Source organism: Etheostoma cragini, chromosome 8 (genome assembly GCF_013103735.1).
Source record: "Etheostoma cragini isolate CJK2018 chromosome 8, CSU_Ecrag_1.0, whole genome shotgun sequence".
NCBI classification, from domain to species: domain Eukaryota; kingdom Metazoa; phylum Chordata; class Actinopteri; order Perciformes; family Percidae; genus Etheostoma; species Etheostoma cragini.
In genome coordinates, this window is record NC_048414.1 from 3754577 (window position 1) to 3775445 (window position 20869).

At 41.4% G+C, this 20869-nt stretch overlaps 1 protein-coding gene across 1 annotated transcript in view; it reads left to right on the forward strand.

Annotated features, from left to right (window-relative positions):
- mgat4c (mgat4 family member C) overlaps positions 1–20869 on the forward strand; it is a 79245-nt gene that overhangs the window by 18175 nt on the left and 40201 nt on the right. The window contains exon 2 of the mRNA XM_034879029.1: positions 7284–7354. Within this exon, the coding sequence (XP_034734920.1) occupies positions 7330–7354 (25 nt within the window). The 5' untranslated portion in view covers positions 7284–7329. The remainder of the gene's footprint in view (positions 1–7283; positions 7355–20869) is intronic.

Here is a 20869-nt window from a genome sequence, read left to right on the forward strand (position 1 = left end):
GGGTTTTTCAGGCGAGGTGGCCCTAACCCGGAGAGCCAGATGGTTTGCCACCATTGAGAAAAAAAAAAAAAAGGAAGCCACTTACAAAAATACAGTTATATCTGGCAGGGGATTGGATGAACCATCTGTCTATGAAATCCACAATTGTTATTTTGATTGTTCAGTCGCGACGGTCACACACACTTTAACCACGCTTGTAGCTGCAGGAACCTCGTCACCGGACGCTGATGGTTTGGTAAGATGGTAGTTCAGACACAAACACATTACTTGAGAGATATGTGATCATGCAATTTTCTCGAAATATTGTGATATTGCGTGAATCTGCAAGGCAAAGGAGCCCCATGTAAAACACCAAAAGGGGCACACAGGGGGTACTTGGGAAACTCGCAGTGGCACTTGGGCCAAAACAAATAGCACTACAGGGACACTCAGCCAGACCAGAGAGGCACTGAAGAGGGGGGGGGGCATTTGGGCACTAAGGCCGCATTCAAACTGACTTTATCCCTGCGTGGAAAAATGCAGCCCTCTTATTCATTTGAATGGAGCCAGTACGGCAATGGGCAAGAGCCAGAGTCGGGGCATGGGGAAATACAACACAAGGTCTCCGGCCAAAAAGTTAAACCAGGCTCAATTTTTTATGCAAAGGCACTGCATTGGCCTAGTAGACTACTTTGCAATGTGAAGGGATTATTTCTAATTTCAATCGTCACCATGAAAGATAAAATGCTTGCCACTGGGATGGAAATCATTGTGCAGTGTGCTGACACTTGTATTAATCTGTTACTCCGACTAAACTTCCTGGATCGTAATTTAATTGTCTACTTGGTACCTTGAACATCACATCCCCACCAACGCCAATGTTGGTATATAGAAATGCTTGTCATGCCTTGGGCTTGTAAATTTGACAAAATGATCATCAGGACTGACTAATGTTTATAAAAAAATGTGTTGACCATGGACAATTCAACTATATATAAAGCAACTATACGTCAATGTTGATGCCAACATGGAAGAAATTCCTTTACATGATGTGTTTTGGAAGGTGGGGACATTTGTTCCCCTTGAATGGCTGTATATCCAAGAATCGCTTAGCAAAGAGAAGATTAAGTGCACACATTAATCCAGGAGTCAGAGCAATCTTGTAATCCACTCAGTATGCTAATTGCCTGTTCTTTCTCCAGCAAAGGGGTTTACAGGCCATTAAATGGCACTGAGCAGTTGACAAAGGATAGCCAGCGTGTGCCCCCACCCACTCTCCCTCTCTCTCTATTTCTTACTTGGACAGGCTGTTGCACACCCACACATGCTCCTTTTAAAGAAACATGCAGAATCTAAAAAAAAAATACTTGTGATGCTGTGATTCCAAAGCAGTTATTCATTTTGCAGTTTTAGGGTAGAAATAGCCAGCTGTGCTCCGGTGAATCTGATAGTGACAAAAGTGCTTTTCTTGTTTCTTGAAAGAACTCTTCTTCTTGACTCTGAAGGGGTTTCTATGGACATTTTGACATTTTCCCCCAGCATATTATACTAAGGTTTTCTTGTAACATCTGTCCATTTCTGACAGTGGTACAAGTAAATAATGAAAGAGAGTTGAGCGCTTTTGTCTCCATCGCAGTCCCAATCATGCACAACCTTCCCTTCTCCCACTTTGCCCATACACAAGAGGATTGCACCAAGGTAAAGTGCAATTCTTAGCGCGCTACTGCCTGTGTAGTCCCCCAAGTGGCCTTGGCAGACTCAACATGATGGATGTTGTTTCAGATTGGGTTTCTCGCTACACTGATAAAGCAGCCTAGTCAAAACACATTCACTAGCAATGTAAGCAGATACAGATAGTTGCAGATAATTAGAAGATTTTAGATTTTGCGTCATTTGTGGTACCAACTGCCAAGGAACAGGGCTGTGACAGATGACTCCAACAAGAAAATTCGGCATGAAGCCTGACTGCAAATGTAGCTGGTAATGACCAGAGTGCGTTTTTCAGATGCAGCTAATGAGAACGGCCATTAGACATAAATGGCATTTTAAAAACCTGGGGAGTAAGGAAATGAAGAAGTACCTCAGATAGACTGCCTGTAGGCAGCAAATATGGCAAAAGCATCTGGAGGATGTGGCACTCACTTCACATGGATGACCTCCAGAGTGTCGAGGCTGTCAGTCATTTCACTGCTGGGAACTGTGAGTATGGAGGCTCATTACAGGGAATCTGTCAGAACCATTCGCCTCAATATCCACATGGCATCTCAGGGCTCTGTACAATCGCACTTATTCTGTGTTCGACAGATAATCCTTCTATGGGTATATATTTCTTTTAATTGTCTGATGAGTTCATTTGTGAGGACGTTTTGCCAATTTGAAAGCTTCTGTAGTGAGAGACAACAGCTTTGACATTGCAGCTTATGATTTGTTGGGATATGTTGACCCATTCTTAACCTACATGGCGCATCTAGAGAAGCAACCCAAAACAGAACTATTTCACAATAGAATCCGCCAGATGGATTTGTGTTCTTCTGTTTAAACAGTAGCTCTCAAACATGTGACACTTACTCCCTAGAATATGCAGGCTTATGTTGCAACCAATCACCGCACACCATGACTGATTAGTCACCGATCTCCAGTTAAATGTTCAGGAATCAAAAAACAATCAGCTACTGGTTGGACTTTATAAATATATAGTGGTAATCAACCATTATGAGAGTTTTAAAACTGTGGATTCTGATATTGATTTTGCTTATTGCTTTGTGGCTGCTTGGAGAAAAAAAACAATTGAATGAAACTGTTGTTCAGTTGATGACGTTCTTTAATATTTAGATATGTGTAAGTACGAGCTTTTTACCGATTGTGTTAGTTCAGGAAAGTTCAGTTTTGAGCCTTTGATACAAAAAACTTCAGTCCTCCTTGCTAATGTTCTCTTTTGGACTCTGTAGGATAATTTCGGTCTTGAAGTTTAGCTCCAGATTTATATAAGAAATAAAGCAATAATTATAATATTTAGCATTTTTGTAAGTAGGATGTTTGTCATTGTGGTAACATTGAAAAGATTAGACGGATAGAAAAAATCAAAAATAGAATTGCCAAAGCTTTGCCAACAACATGCTAGTGCAACATGCATTAGTGTGTGTAAGTAATGTTTGTGTGTGTGTGTGTGTGTGTGTGTGTGTGTGTGTGTGTGTGTGTGTGTGTGGAAGGGGGTGGGGGGGATTTCTTTGTGGTATAAAATTGGAAAAATCGAATTCATAGAATGTCCCTGGCTAATGTGAAATGTATGAGGTTTTTTTATTCTATAAAGAAAACATTCAAGGTTGCAATCCTCATCATCATAACAAAAAAAATGCCAATTTATATTTTGGGTTTTTTAAGGAAGCCTATTTGATGTATTTTATTTTTCTCATGAATAATTTCAGTCTGATGAAAGTGGGTAAGAGTGGGAAATGTGTGGCATGGTGATTAGAAATTCATTACAAAAATCCCCCACATATATATCACTTGATTCTGACGGTGAACAATAGAGAACATTACGATGTGATAATAATAGTTTTCTATGGAACACTGCAGACATTTTGTCTTTTTCTTGTGAGTGGGTGTCTGTTTGCCGTTTTGTTCACTGAACCTTGACTAAAGGATGTTTTCACCGAGTCGCTGTATTGTATGCTATGATGACCTTCATATTCTCTGAAGCTGTTCTGAGGAGATACGAGGAGTGGGGGGGGGGTTATGATAAAGTGCAGATGAGATGTTAAGGTAAGGCTGTATGTGGGTGGTTGTCTCTCAGGATGAGAATTTTCCTGGAAGCTATCAAGGTCACAGTGGGAAAGGGTCTGCGATGAATATATGCTCCTGCAGCGCCAACACAATGTTGGCATGAAAGCCCCGTTCTGCTCACTCCCGGAGAGAAGTATTCATTCCTTTAAAACATGTACAATCCAACCAAAAAAACATATTTACCTTTTTTCTTATTTACACGTATCCTCTGTGATTGACAGATAATTCTTCTATGGGTATATTGTTTCTTATGAGGCCCTTCCCAAGGATGTTTTGCCACTTTGGAAGCTTTTGAGAGAAACAAAGGCATTGTCATTGCAGCTTATACTTTGTTGGGATATGTTGACTCGCCCTTAACCTGCATGCCGCATCTATTGCCCGTTTTTCTGACATTTTTTAAAACCTCCTGAAACACCACTTGTTCGCAACAACCTACGACCCACCTTAATATAGTCATTGTAATTCTTTGTTGTAATCAAATATTTTTATTCATATTTAAACAAGTAAAAAACAATACACTGGGACATAGGAACACGTTCCAGGACCAAAACATTTAAAAATATACAGAGAGGACAGACGGGGAGCTGGAGAGTCACTTTGATTCTGTAAAGTGTCCTTTGGTTTCATGAAAGGGGCTAAATCAATATAACTATAAAAATAAATAGGCAACGTAAAGTAATCCCGCACATTGTAATCAAAATAATACACGTACAGTATGTTTGTGGACTACCACAGGTTACGTTTATTAAATGAAGCCCAAAATGTGTCGGCAACTTGAAATTGCTAGTATCAGCTTGCGCTAGCTAGCGCTGGCTAACGTCACCATTATGTAGCTGCTAGCTAGAAGGGTTTATTTGACTTTGCCTGGAACGCTACTGGGTCGTGACTTGAAGTTGTAACTCGCAGGCTAAAAACCATGTCTGGAACGCAGCATTACTCCCTAGAATCTGCAGGCTTTTGTTGCAACCAATTATTACACACCATGACTGATTAGTCACCAATCTCCAGCTAAATACACAGATCAATGAAATCAGCTGCTGTAGTGTTTGGTTGGAGTTTGTAGAGGGATTTAAATTCTGATACTGATTGTTTTTTACTTGGCGCTTCCAAAAATCTGACCAACTGAGTGAAATTATAAGTTGTTATTCATCTCATAAGGTTCTTTATTATTGAATTGACGATAGTTGGTGCGGTTGGTGCGGGGAATTGGTAGATTTGTCAGGTTAAATGAGGTTCGGACCAAAGTGGAGGAAGGCGATAAGAATGCAGCAATAGAAAAATTCAAATTCAATCCAAACAAAAAGTCATACAAAATAGGTAAGCAGCAGGTATATGAGAAACACAGCAGCAAGGAACATGCATGAGACCTGACAGACACAGACACTGCAACGATCTGACAACAGACAAGGGGAACACCAAGACTAAATGCAGAGGGTAACGAGGTAACAAGAGGCAGGTGACACAAGGGCTGGGAAACAGGTGGAAGACCTCCGGTAATCACAAGAGCGGGAAAACACAGGAAGTAAAACAGGAAACAACATAAAGACACTAACAAGAGACTACAAGACAAAAACCACAACTAGACAAGACAAGGGAGCAACCAAGGACTAAAATATATATAAGACCAAAAAATAACACAATCACAACAAGGATGACATATATAACTAAATACCAAACCATAACAGAAGTAGAAGTTATTTGTAGACATGAACCTTTCATAAAGGAAGCGTTTATTCCTTTATAGCTTGCACGACCAACCCTTTAATCCACAACTCAACCACATCTATATAATGCCTCAATTACTTTTTTGTGAACTCTTTGCTTTTTTTTTTTTACAATCTTAATTAACAATCTTGTTTATTCCCAGCATGCTTACTGAGCTCTAGGAATGCAAGGCTTAAAATTAGCCAACTGGTCAAGGAACTTAGTGGATACAATGTTGTCATAGGCAGAAAACAAAAATAATTTTCTGTTGACTAAAGGTTGCCATTGTTGCAAACGCAGAGGGAGCTTTTCTTATCTGAAGACTTGTACACTGTACACAAGCTCCACTAATGATGGACCACACAGAAGGTTACTTGCTTGAAAAGGACCTATTTGTACGGTCTTTTTTCAGCAATGGGAAGTAACAAGAAATGATCCAGTAAATAGCCATTTGAGGGACATTATATTGATAGATTTTTATTGATCCTAAAAAAATGGGAAATTCCAGTGTTGCTGCAACAAAATATCAGACACGCAGCACACGCAGAATATACATGAAATAACAGGATACAGTATAAGAACAAACAATTCAAAATACATACAAGTTGGGGATAAAAATAAAAATGTGTCTTGTCTGTTTAACTATTATTGATAAAGCAGTAGATAACGTAACTATTGTATTTAAATATTGTGCAAGGGGCACTTAGTTATGATGTCTGTGAGTCTTATCCACCACCCGGTGATGACATGTTAAAGAGTTTTATTGCTTGTGGTAGGAATGATTTCCTGTAGCGGTCCAAGCAACGTCGAAGCTGTTTGAGCGGCTTAGAGAAGGTGCTCCTCTGTGGAGAGGGTGCTCGGGGTTCAGTGACCTGCTCTCCACCACAGCTTCAAATGTGTCCTGTTTGCAGCCGATCACGGAGCCAGCCTTCCAGATCACTTTGTTCAGCCTGTTTGTGTCGCTGGCTGTGATGCTGCTGCCTCAGCAGATGGCGGAGGAGAACAGAGCGCTGGCCACAACAGACTGGTAGAACATCTCCACCATTCGGCTGCACACGTTGAAGTTTCTAGTTCAGCCTGTGGTGGATGTTGACACCCAGGTATTTTTACCACTCTACCATGTTGCAAAGGGGCTTCAGAGCCGTTCCCTTCCTCCTGAAGTCGATCACCAACTCTCTGGTTAAATCCACGTTCACCAGCAGGTGATTCTTACCAGACCACTCCACAAAGTTATCCACCAGCGCTCGCTCTCTTAAAACTGCACTTGGCAACTTAGCACATTGCCTTCAGCTCCAAAGCGCAGCAGGAGGTAATTGCTTGAAGGATGAACTTAAATGTCCAGAAGTTATGGAATGTGATGTTAGTAAACGGCACCCCACACACACACACACACAAACACACACACACACACACACACACATCCACCTACCTCATAGCTTCTTTTTTTAAACAGGGCAACAAAAACCAAGTGAGTGAGGAGCACCTAGCAGAATGAGGTCATCTCCACACCTCCATTGATCCTCCCATATTTCATCTCGGAGGCAAGTGGCATATAAGAGGATCTATCTTTGTGAACGGTTTTGAGCCCCCAAAATTACAAACAAACTAAAGGCGGCCGATCGATAGAGTGTGTCTCACAGAATGATGAACTGGCACTTCAGAGGGGGAAAATCAATGTTGCGCTCCCTTTCTGTCCCTCTCCTCTTCTCTCTGTCTTTCTTTTTTGGTCCTTCAACTCTGTCCACAGTCCTCATACAGCAGTGTTTAAGCGTCTATCGCTGTGATTTAATGGTCCTTTGTTTCTTATTCCTTTTTAGCCTGGAAGACCCCTGCCACTTTGATGTGTGAGCACACCCACCAATAATGGCCCATAGGATACGCAATGGAAGTAAGTGCTTCTGGTCAGATTTACCGCTTTAGTGCTCCTCTTTCTCCTCCCTCCACCGCCCTTGTAAACCTCAGCTCATCTGATGCAGACATATTGATCAGCATGATATGGCAATCTTTAAATCATAACATAGCTCTTAACATGCAGTTGCCGAAATGAAACCATCTATTTATTGCAACAAATGCTTGGGACAGTCAACGCCGAGAGGTGTTGCATTTTTATATCCTCGGGTGAACAGTAGTCTTAAATCCAAAAAGGACGTAATGAACCTCTGAAAAATAAAGGCAGGTCCATTTTATATCTGAAATATAACTAAAAAAATAAAGTTCTCCAAGGGGAAAATTGAATTCTTAGAGCTCTGTCTGAAGCTAGAAATTAACTGCTGTACTGTGACGATGCTTAAGGGTCACATTCCAAAAAGAGAGCAACATTTTCTCAAGTGTTGGTTGATTTTGCTTGTTTTCTGTTGCCCCATGTGCTGCTTGTAATGATACCAGAGGCACAGGATGTGCTATAAGATTGCCTCTCCCCGGGGATGTGGAGTTATCACTACACTGATGTGTGATTTTAGTTGGGGCTTTCACTGAGCAGAGGCAGGTTGTGGCTTGGATGAGAATACATTGTGTACATTTGTCTGAATGGAAAAAAAACTTCTTGCATTTCCCAGGTAATGAATCCTACTGACTTGTCATCTTGCGCCACCAGAATTCTGAATTTTTGGTTTTGGGTGAAATTATACATTATAAAAAATACTACTTTATGGTACTAAAATTGGGTACAGATATTCATGATCACTTTAGTGATCTCTTTCATCATGCGTGTGTCGGTTGGTTGGTCTTATCTGGGGGTAACCCGCTGCTGTGATGAGGGTGAGCTCTCAGACAGCCCCTGTTGGTTGTGGAAGGTGGGCTGTCAGCTGTGGGGAGCTCCTGTCAGCCCTGCCTCCTGAAATTTAGGGCTGGGATTTGAAGCCTGAGACAGGTATCCATGTGGGGTAAAGGGGGTGGGGGGCCAGAGTGGGTGAAATCCATCCATCCACCCATCATTCCATTTACATATCAGTCATCTACATATCTACTTATCTATTTATCTACCTATCTATCAATCTACGAATCTTTCCATCTACTCATCTATCCATCTACCAATCTATCCATCTATCCATCTACTTATATATCCATCTACCAATCTATCCATCTACCTATCTATCCATCTACTTATATATCCATCTACCAATCTATCCATCTGCCTATCTATCCATCTACTTATATATCCATCTACCTATCTATCGATCTACTCAACTATCCAGGTACTTATCTATCCATCTACATATCTTTCTTGCCACAGAATCTATTTGTCTCTGTTTCTTGGTGTTTCCAGGGCTGCAGTTTGGGCCGGGAAGTTGCTGTGTGTCGGTAGCGAAATATTCATAGTACGTGCAGGGAGTTTGACGAGCCCCTCTCACACCCCCCATTCTCTCCACCTTCATTTGCATTTCCTCCCTGGCTCCAGCACGTTAGCTCCCAGCTCCCCTGTCGTTCAGGTCCGTACTGTATGCTCAGTACAGTCTTGATGTACAGAAACCCAAGGCAGACTGCATTATAGGCGTGTTAAAATAAATGATTGCATCGATGCAGGACATTAGTGGAATTTGCATCGACGCCTCTGACTGCTTTAATTTCTTTATGACAAACATGTATAGCGAAAATAATAAGGAGGTGAGACATCGTGATATCCAATCGATTTGAATCATTGACAGGATAATGGAAATCAAATTGAACTGTGCTACCAGCGAAGAGTCACACCCCTATTACTTTGTTTTCATACATAAGAGTATGTTAAGGATGTTATAAAAGACAAATACAGCATATCCACAAGAACATGTTGGCTAAAAGCTTTCATTAGAGCATTTATTACAATTCTATAGAGGGCTTTTTTGCCAAAACTGATGCTTTACGGTGCATGCTCTTCGAAATCCTTCTCGTCTTCTTATAACACTTAGGCTAAATATGAAATTATTGCAATGCTGGGTACTGTATGTAACTTACATACAGTACCCAACATTGCAATAATTTCCCAGTGTGCCGCTTGACATCCCTCAGCTGGACGTAATGTAGCCAGCTGGCGTTCATTATAGCAATAGCATCAACAAGAAAAGGGAGTGGGAGTGGAGAATGTGACTTCCTACAAACAACCTGTGGTTACATGTCGCTGGGTTGTAATCTGGTGTGTTACAACTGCTATCTCCGCCTCTTCTGAGGATTTCTCCTTGTTGATATTTAATCATAGTACGGTGGCTCTAAAAAAAATGCTTTAAACCTTTAAATCCTTTAAACCAAAACCTGACAGTTCTTGAAAAGAGTTTTGCTTTCAACCTCTATGCTTATTAACGTAAGCATAGAGGTTTCTATACGTCTATATTGGACGATATCCTTTCGTGGATGGGCGGGTTGCATATCTGAGTTTTACGATTTCTCTTACAGACTCCCAATTGACGTTGGCGGTTTGATTAACCGTAACCACGATCTTTCCGTAATGTGTTTTCAAACCATAACCGTATGTAACTAACCTGCCAGCACTGTTGTCTGTGTTGAGAAACGGTAGGATAACTTTTATACTATTTTTATTTTCCTGTTAAAAACTGGTATTAAGGTGTGTGTACAGTTGCTACATTTCAGCAGCTTCCAGTAGTAGAAGAACATTTAGTCAAAAGAAAAGCTGCTATGTTGACAGCAGGCCTGTTTACATCCAAAGCTCTCGCAGTAAGGCCGCATTGATCCACTCCTTGCTTTCTGCATAATTCTCAGCCCAATGATAAGCCTCAGGGGAAAAAGTAAACAGGAGCGGGTAAAAGTTGCAAATCATCTTTTCATTAAACTTTTCTGCAGCCTCCCTTGTAAGTCATCATCCCTGAGCCGGGGCCTCTATCTCCGAACTCTCCAGAAATATCAATATGGATTTAGGAGTCTCCCTGAAGCAAGGTCCTCAGCTAATTCAATCTGTAATCACTTTGTACTGTAAAAACACAAGCGGGGGGGGGAAGGGACGGGGAGGTATATAGCAGTTTAAATGAGGTCCAGTGGAGTTTTATTTAACAAAGACAGCTAATTGGGTCAGAGCTCTTTATCCTCATAAAGCACAGAGGTTTCCTGTATCCAGTCGGACCGCTTACGGGTCTTTGCTCTCAAAGCGAGATTGACTCTTTCTCAGAGGGTGAGAAGGGGAAAAGTCAGGTTACGGAGATGGAGCAGAGCAACTGTTGTCAAGGCTACAGCAAAGAGGTATTTTATATTGTCTTTGGGGTTTGAAGTCAGTTGTACAATGAGTAAAGTAATGAGATTTAGAAAGGCTCTGTGGCGGGAGTGAATTCTAATAGAGGAAGGTGCTACAGAGATGTACAAGTCCATGAACTCCGTCCATCTTTCATCTCCAGAGGAGGGTTCATTCGAGCACGGTGCTTTGTGCTTCACTGGTGCCAAGCATGAATGCTATCCTACCGCTGTCATGTCAAACTCCCGTCACCCCACCTTTCTCAACCTCCACTTTAAATATTGTATAAAGAGTCTCTGTCAGGGGACTAGCAGAATGTTCCTTATATCTTTCTGTATCCTATCTGTATCTTTATACTCAGAGTTGCACTGTCTTGCATAGTTGTAGTGCAATCTGTCTTGTAATGTTGGACTTATAAAATTAGAAAAAAAAAGAAAAAAAAAGAAATCATAACAATTGTCACTGATCACAGTCAGGGTCGATTAGTGAAAGATAATTGAGAGTAAGTCAATTATGTAATTGTTAAAATGTACTTTTATCATTCTTAAAGCTTTTTGTTGATCTGCTTCTAACGCAGATTTAGCTGACCGACTGTGAGCATGGGTCAGTCTATTTGTTGAAATGTTTTTTCCTGAATTTATCCAGTATCATTAAAAAAAAACATTCTACTCAAAACTTGCAAATTTGGTGAACATGATTAGAGACGTGTGTGCCCTTTTTGTCAAGTATAAAGCAAAGGTGTAACCAACTAATTTTTGTGTTCGCTCTTGGTTTATGTTTTACTTTCTGTAGTGAAAGGATAACAGTTTAACATAAGAAAATAATTAAAATAAAATAATGCAAAATATGAGATACATGCAAATATTTTTATGTGACATAAGGAGTGAGGAGGATGTTTTTCACTTTTCATTAGTGACCGTAGATAGACAGAAAACGTGGGAGAAAGTTGGGGGACGAAACGCATTAAAGGGCCGCAGGCCGGACTCGAACCCTGTGCCGCTGCAGGACTCAGCCTACATAGGGCGCACACTCTTACTGGGTGAGCTAGAAGTCGCCCCAAATACGGTAATATTCAAAGATTTTTTTTTTAACCCCAACATGTTGTAAGTGCTGATGGCAAGCTAAGCAGTGATCTCTCAGTGTAATACATAGTGCACTAATGTAATAATATCATTAATGTCATTAGTCATAGTCATAATGTCATAGTATTAATGTTTTTAAATCTACAGTATGCAAGAAAAAGCTTAAAAATCTTCTAATTTGTTAAGACTGGTCACCATCGCTTGTTGTCTGAAGTTGTCTGCTTTCTTTATATACGCACAACTGAGAGGATTATACTATAATGTTATTAACTCATCCGTTTTCCAGACTGAGATGTGTGGTGTTCCAAAATGTGTTTTGGTGCAGCTTCGTTAGTATAAAAAAGATTAATGACAGCATAACTTATAGCGGTTAAACATAATAATGAGTAGATGTGGTTTTGTTCTTTGCTCTCATGCACGTAAATACCTAAAAGGAAATCAGAATCAGCTTTGTTTGCGAGGTATGAAGACACATACGAGGACATTTTTCTTTGGATCGTCATTGCTCACGATGCGCTTACACACACAAAACAAACCACAAAACTAAACAAACAATATAGACACACAAATATAGTCACACTCTACAGAAACAATACAGAGGCAATAGTGCAATGAGTGCAATGAATAGTGCAACCGTGTCAACTGTCCTCCTTAGTAATCCTTGCTACCTTTTCAGGTACTACACACTACACACAAGTGCTAATAGCACTTCCTGTATTAAAATTACATTAATAGCAGCATTTTGTGCTACGGGGGGGGAGGGCGAAGATGACACCAATATATAAGTCCTTACGATGTTTAACTTGTCCCGGGCTGTGCAAACATTACATCTAAAAACACCGCCCATTTAGAGGAAACAGTGGCAGAGAGGACAAACGCTTCACTGAGACTTCACGGAGAAGATAAATGAACAAGAGAAGAAGAGCCTTGCCCTGTTTGCCTCATGGCTGCCTCTCCTTTTCCTTTTGAATTTGAAGCCAAAGGAGTCGCTGTGCATCCACGGTTTCAGAGTTCGCTGCAGCTCCGAGGTGGTGACCTCGTCTTGCCTCCATTCTCTTGGTTACTCACATTTGTGTCTGTCCCCGGGGCTCTTCGTCTAAAAAGCCTGGACAGAAGAGGCATGCGGGCCAAGCACAGTACGGCAGGGTTAGCCCTGCCCTGGAGAAATCTTCACAGCGACCTGATTTCTTTCAGTTGCTCCCCATATTCCCCAGGTCTTCCGCTCATGTTCACCTGTTCCTCTGTCAGAGCCATTTTGTGAAGGAAAAACTACTTGAACAAGAGTAAAACTAGAACAAGATTACAGAGTCCAGTAGCTTAATTGCAGATTGCATTGCAGTTGCAGTCCTCGGACCAGGCTGTCAGGCGTCTCCCGCAGATTTCTGATTTGATGTTTAACCTGGCAGATAATTACATCCATTATTAGAAGCGATGCATAGCATCAGCCTGAGATCTGGTGCCGATTGTTTTTATAAATCCTCATCAAAATTGCATGTTTTTAAAATGAGTGGCGTAGCAATACGTTGAGAAGAATGTGTTATCACAGCTTGTCATATTCATCTTGCCGAGATCTGAGTTAATATTAGTGATTGGTCCCCAAGTCACGTTCAGCCCTGTCTTTCCATTCCAGCATCTGGATTTAATTGGTGCTATGCTGTAAAGCCACAGCTGTTCTGCCTGTTAGGACAATAAATTACCCCAATTAGGAGTCGAACAAAAGAGTCTGCCTGACACCCCAGCCCGTTGCCGTGCCTGGAGATTGGAATGCAATGGGATGAGGCTTCTCGCTGACACGAAGCTGTACCAAAACACCTGCCCCATCATCTCTCTGATCAAAACACAGTTCCAGTCCAGCGGATATATGGAGCAGGAGGAGATTGCTTTGCATGGCCTGCAGCTCGCCATAGCCTCAGTCACAGGAGCTTGTGCTGTACACCTGAAATAGAGAAAAGCATCACCGCGTTCAAAATCAATGGAAGGTATGGTGGAAAGGTGTGTAATTGCTGGGCGGATGATTAATTGGTGTTTGGATAATGAGTTGTGGATACAACCAGGTTTTCTGGCAGCCGCCTGCCATATCGATGGCACCGGTAATGAAGGCAATAATGAGGGAAGGTTCAGGAGGATGTGGAATGGGAGGAACAATAGGAACATCTGTGCCTCTCTACAGTTAGAGTATAATTGAGACCATATTTCATTTTCCTCTTTGAAAGCTAGCCGTAGTCTACTTGCTTTTGGAAAGATGAGACATATTTATTTGCCGCTGTTTGCAGCTTTAGCAACTCAGGTGGTCTTCCATTGAGGAGAATGCAGGGTAGCTGCCGCTGTGAGGACCTCTGTCTTGATCAGCACTCCTTCCACGTCTCGACCCGTCCACGCCATCCCTTTGTCTCACCACTTGCTGTGAACATACCATTAAGTCGGCCAGAGTTTGACAAGAAAAAATGAAGTGTGCTATTTTCTGTGGCCTCGAGTGTCTTCCTGAATAACGAGAGCATTGCCTGGGACCCCTTTGTCCCTCCCACTCCCTGCCATTGGTTTTACTCTCCCCCTTAAAGTTCCAGTCTGCTGAGAGAGTGAAGGGGTCTTTACGCTGGCACTTGTCTCTGAGAGAAAAAGAAGAAGAAAAAAGAAAAGAAAAGCGGTCACGCAAGACCTGTCAAACTAAATCTGGAAAACCCAGAAAAAGAAAGAGGATTAGATGAATGAAGTGGATTTTGTTGATGAAATCCTCATCCCATGTCACGGTATCAGAGCATGCAGAATAGGGCATACTGTATCGGAGGAGGAAATCCATTATGACACAGCATCATGAGATGGTCCAAACAGCAGCAATTGTGCAAGCCCTTATTAACTGCCACTGTTTCCCATATCTCATATATTTCCTTGGTTTTTTAAACACGTCAAATGGCTCGGCAGCATTACTGGATCAGAGCAAAAGGCTGCCTCGCGCAGCAAACCACTAAGAAGAAAGGGAAGCTCCAGTGCTATTTCCTCACCCAGCCTTATTTCTCCCAATTACCAGCGTGTGAGAAAATAGTCTGACATGACTGACCTCTTCTCGGAGAGCTGTGGTCATGACTGGAAGGCTCTCCCTGCTTATTATGACAGAAGTGTTATGGTAATGGAAGGAAAGTCTGCACCGTGGCGATAGCACTGCAGGAACGGATAGCCTATTATCCGCCACTGTGTGGTGGTAGTAATGGTGAGAGAGAGGGCATCCTATCTGTTATGGTGATGATGCATTTTAAATGGGTAGTGCCTATTATATATCAGTGGATGATAATGGCAAGAGAGGGCATCCTCTGGGTTATGGTCATGATGCCTAAGGAAATGGTGAAAAGGCCCATGCAGAAAATACAGTGTGTTGTTGTGGTTTTATGGTGATGAATTGAATGAAGGGATTGGCAGTTTTTTTTTTCTCTCTCTCTCTCTCTTTCTGTTGTAATAATGATAGGCCAGCCCATGTGTTCAAAGAGCGTGAATATCCAGGAAAGGGAAGTGTGTGTGGCTGCATGCTTGTGTGTGTGCGTGTGTGTATGACAAACAAGAGCCACGCAGTAGAAAGAGAGCCTTAGTTAGCTGTCTGCTTGTCGCTTCGCCGCTCCTGTGATGTATGTTTATGGCCCATCATCTCTAGCCAATTACCCTGCCTCAGTGTGCAAGCGCCGCGCCTTCTCATCACAGCCGTCAGTGTCTGAGCGCGGAGAGAGACAGCGACAGTTAACGGTCCTGGACATCCCCGGCAAAGTGCCGTTTTCCTTAGGGGACACTGGAGATTCATCTTCAAAAGTAAGCCACAGGGTAGCAGAGTCTGCCGAGTCCACAGCTGCCATGGGAATTGGAGGCTTGTTGACTGGGTTTGTGTGAATGTGTATTTCTGTAGGTGTGTATGAGTGTGATGTGGGTGCTGTACTTTGGGTGAAACTTTGTAAATCTCAGTTTCCCACGCTCTCTTGTGTTTGCATCAGTATAAGCTGTGTGGATCCCTCAGCTCGATACATTGATGCACGCATACGTTTAGATGTTGTAAATGATGTGTGGTCACCACATGTTGCATTGAAAAGCCTCACAGCTGTGGAATAACCTTGGCATATCTGGTCTCTTTCCCAGATACAGCTGAGGCAGACGTGTTCATGTGTCCCGTTCAGGCCAACCTATCCCACAAACACATCTGACTTTTCCAAGGTAATCTTTTTGTCCCTCCTTTTGTGCAACAGAAAAATGTGTTTTGTGCTAAATTATACTTTTGTGTCTAGTTCACAGTAGATGCCTCAGATTGCTTTTTCTATAAACACGTTCTCCTGCAGAGAAGTGACATTAGAAAGGGTAAATTGAATCAAAGTTGCAGCGCGACAGCCATGAAGACTAATGTGCTTTTAGCAGCGAGTTGGTTTTAACCCTGTTGACACTGACGCTTAGCGTGACTTTATCTCTGGCAATCCTTAAACTTCATATTCTGAAGATTCCTCTGTGAAACTGAGAATGCAGAGTGGCAAGACAAGGGTTTATATTTTCTTATTTATTTATTTTTGGCTCCATTTTCACACACTGTGACAGATTGAAACTGCAAAGCTGTGTTTGTGTTGGCTAGACGATGGAACGCTCCTGCCCAGAGGGTTTATCAGGGAGAGAAAATATTGACCGCCAACAGTTGCACTTTGGTGATGTTATTGCTTTTCACACTTGTGTGACACAGACAGCAGCCGCCAAGCACAACAATTGTAAACCCGCAGCCATATTGACAGGCGCATTGCTCTTCTGTCCAGGGCTGCACATCCAGCTTATAGTGTTTACTTTTTAGCTTATTGCACCACACTGATTTTTGCAGACAAATAACAGAAAATGTGGGAACAAGGTGAGAAGGAAAGAAGATACACTCTGTATGTGAGACAAGAAACCCAGAGGGGCCTCTAACTTTCCTCCTAAATTTTTTTTATTTATTTAACCTTTATATATCAAGATAACTAGATTAAGAACAAATTCTCATGCAACGACAACCTGTCACATTCACACAGTTCCACATTCAAACCTGGAAGCTGCCCAGTACCACCACAGTCGGATTTGCTGGCCACTGAGCAGCTCCGCTGGAGGTAAAGGGCCTTGTTCAAGGGCACCTTGTGGCACCCGGTGGCACACTTGGCTGAGTAACATACAGCCGCACTGACTAAAATACCGGTAGGAAAAACTTACTTTACCTGAGTACCATAAACCAGAAAAAAGCATGAATATATTAACGAATCTGTTAAATTAAATTGGTAGAAATGTACATAACGGTAAACTTGAATGCACATTATGAAAGGCACTTATGAGGTTATCCACACTTTTTTCCCCCTTGACCTTAATTTGAGGCTGGCCTTTATTTGTTCGTGTTGACCACACCCCAAGGTGGGGGAGAGGCCCGGCTTTTAATTGACTATGTGTCATTATTTGAGCAATTACGGTAGTTTTATTTACGAGCAGATGTGAGTGTTGGTGATACTGCACTTATAAAGACACTCTGCAACTTGGGTAAAGTGCTGTGTCTGTTTTCCTTTTGGTGCACTCCACTGAATGAGACGTTTTGAAACGGCGGAGGACTTGAAAATTTAAACCAGGGATCGAGGTGATCCTTAACATTCTCATCTGCTTCAATGGCGTGCCAATGTGGGCGTAGATTAAAGTTTCATGCAAACAGCTGTTTCTTCTACCGGGTTTTGAAAGAACATTACATACAGTACAGGCCACTGTATGAGGGCAGGAAGAGACTACTCGTGTGACTATGTCCTGTAACTAAGAGAATAGACTAAAGATCAGCTGACAGTCACATCTTCACAATTCATACGGAACTTTCAGTAAGACTGACCCACATTTGCTAAAACAGACCCAATAAGAGACAATTCACTTTTTTGTTGATGGGATGCCAAATTAGTCATTTTCATATAACACTATGACATGTTCTCAAATCAACAGTAGCAAGCACCACCATCAGTAAAGGCTTTAAAGAAAAGTGTGTGTTCATTGAAGCTGACATTTCTACAATATATTACGATAGATGCAGTGATAATATATGCCGGCTCCACACCGCGAGCGTGTAGCTGCCATCATTCTCTCCCCCTCTTAAGACCACACGCGCTCTGACTCTCGTGTTTACTCTCACATTTGTTCTGTCTCATTTTCACTGTCTCTCATGTATCTTGATACGCTGTTGCCTCGTTTGCTCTAGTGTCTGGGGAGACTAGATGTATTGTTGCAAAAGAAAGCTTCATTAAATATCTACAACTGGGCTGCATTGAGACGGATTAAACACAGATACAGCTGAAACCACAGGGTGGATGTGTCTGTGTGCACTAAAGGTCCAAATACATGATCTTTAAGAGTGAAACATAATTCTCTATTCTCTGCTTCTCCACTGAGGCAGTCCATGACTTCCTCACAAGAGCTTTACAGTGACCGTTTGAATGGTAATCTGACAGGCTTATTGCCAATTTACAGCCCACACAAAAGCATTGCCCCACTGAAGGACAGCTTGAAAATGACAAACACAAAGAATATGGCGAGCTCCAATCAAATGTTGTCTGCCATTTTTTTCCCACTCCTCACAGCATTTGAAATAAAAAACAAAAAGATTGAAAACAGCATTGACTAAAACGGAAAAAGACGTTTTCAGCTATCAGCACAAAGCGCCACTTTGCTTAAAGCCGCCTGCCATGCTAAGTAACGTAATGGCGAGCTATTCCTGCTGGATATGGCAGTAATAAGCAGATGATCCCCTTTAGAAATAACAGCTGGTTGTGTTTTTCTAATGGTGAGGCTCCATCACCGCCCGTCACTCCTCGTTCATCAGCAGCTGTTAGCCATGCATCCTATGTAATTGCTCTCATTTTATGCCATAGTGAACTATTTTTCATCGGTACTTATCAGTGGGATAAATGCGTCGATTGTAGTCTACTTTATGATTATTGTGAGTTACTTCCAAAATGCAATACATTATAGATAACAAGTTGCTGTCATTCAAGAGTAATTACTTATTTTACAATATGAGTTTCCTTGAATTCTAATGCTTTACACTACTTTTACATTACTTTTGAGTTACTTTAACCAAAAATAACAGCAGAAGTATGACTTGGTAGGTAGCTAGTGAGTTTCACCACATGATCAACAAAGGTTCATCTTTATCCACTTTAATACATCATAGTTTATTTATAATATTTAGTATTATCGATGTGAATCTGCAAAGTAACAAAAGCTTTTAGTAAAATGTACAATAGGCCTACTTGACTCATGATAGAGTAGAAGTATAAAGTAGGAGTAAATGAAAATACTCAATTGAAAGTAGGGCTACCTTACAACTGTATTGAAGTACATGATACTTTCTACCATTGATCAATGTATGATACAGATGTTGTTAGCACCGCCACATGTTGGGACACACATGCTGTCAGTACCGTCTCTGGTTCTGTTTCTGACCACAGGAACACGGATCGGACAGCTCCCTTCAACACAGTGTAATAACTCCATAAAACAATGTCCATCTTGCAAATGTAGCTATCTCTGCATTCATTTCAACCACCAAATATGACAAATCCGAATGCCACTTACTAAAAGAAGCGTTATGTCATAAAAATAAAGGACTTGCTTATGAAGTTCATGACACGGCTGTGGTAGAGCGCTCGCCTGCCAATTGGAAGGTTGGTGGTTTGTTCCCTGGCCCTGCAGTCCCATGTTGAAGCGTCCTTTGGCAAGACACTGAACTCCAAGTTGCACCATTGGTGTGTAAATGGGTGTGAGTGTTTATCTGATGAGCAGGTGGCACCTTGTACGGCAGCCTCGGCCACAGTGTATGAATGTGTGCGAATGGTAAATGTTTCCTGTACTATGTAAAAGTGCTTTGATTAGTCGTTAACACTAGAAAAGCAATGTATAAGAACAGTCCATTTACATTTACATTCACGACAGTGTCATGTCTCTCATGTAGATACCATCAAGGAAAGTGTAACCCAAACAAAACCGCTAAATGTCGGGTTGAAACGCATTACTGAGATTTGAAACAGGTAAAATATTATTGAAATTGTATTAGGAATGTATTAGCTTACTGTGTTACAGCAAAAAGGAATACATTACTGTAATTGTGTATCTTTTCTAAGACGTTTCTACTGGAACTTTGCGAGCAACTTGATAAAAGTAGTCAGCAAAACAGAACACTGGCTGTTTCTGTCTAGGTTGTAAGCAGCAGATGCTCACTTTTTTGCATGGCACCCAGAATAGATACAACGTAGAAAACAATTAAAAAAGTAGAATGCTAAAGCGATTATCTGTTTTTCATACTGTAGATGATTTCTAAATGATGTCTGGGTTTTTCTATCATCTGAAATGATGTTACCTTGACTGATCTCTTAGCTTTTTATGCATCTCAAATTGCCGAGCATTCTTGCATTTTTTTTTGCCTAGATCCCTCTAGAATACAATGTGCTCGGTGGTTTGGCAGCTTTATCCATGGACTTAAACATCACAAACCAAAATTGCCTCCAAATCTTAAGAAGAAGAGTTTCATGAAATATTGTCTGCAGTCTGACTAATTTACTCTTAATCTCTGTTTTTTGGGGCTTAGTCACTCAGGACCAGAGACCGAGGGCTTTTGTCTAGACTAATCACCCACATTCACCACTCACACAGAGACAAATCCATCATAGACAATGTAGAAACAGACTTTTTACAACAACTGAAGTTTGCAGTCTGAAAATATGAGACATGCTGCAACATTTCTACTTCCTTACCTCATGTTTTTCAACTAGAAGAGATGCCATTTTCTTATGATAAGGTTATGTAAGGTTATTTTAAGATATTCATATTCTTGCAATACCAGACGCACGTTCAAAAGTTGTTTTAGTCGTGCGATAGAAAACTCAACAGAAAAGATTTGACAGATAGTCTGGCGAGCTGTCTGGGTTAACCTGCAGAGATCGGAGGTGCAGGTAACCATAGTCCTCAGAAATCCACCGGAGTTTAGAAGCCCAACACTAAGAAAGCGGAAGGCGTTGGACATCCGGCCAAAAATGAGGGACGACCGGCAACTGTCCCGGAAATGAAACGTCATTGATATAGACTAGGTAATCATAATTAAAACAGAATTAAAATTAAAAGTTTAGGGAAAGTGGGTAGCAATATTTAAAAAAAGAAAAACAGT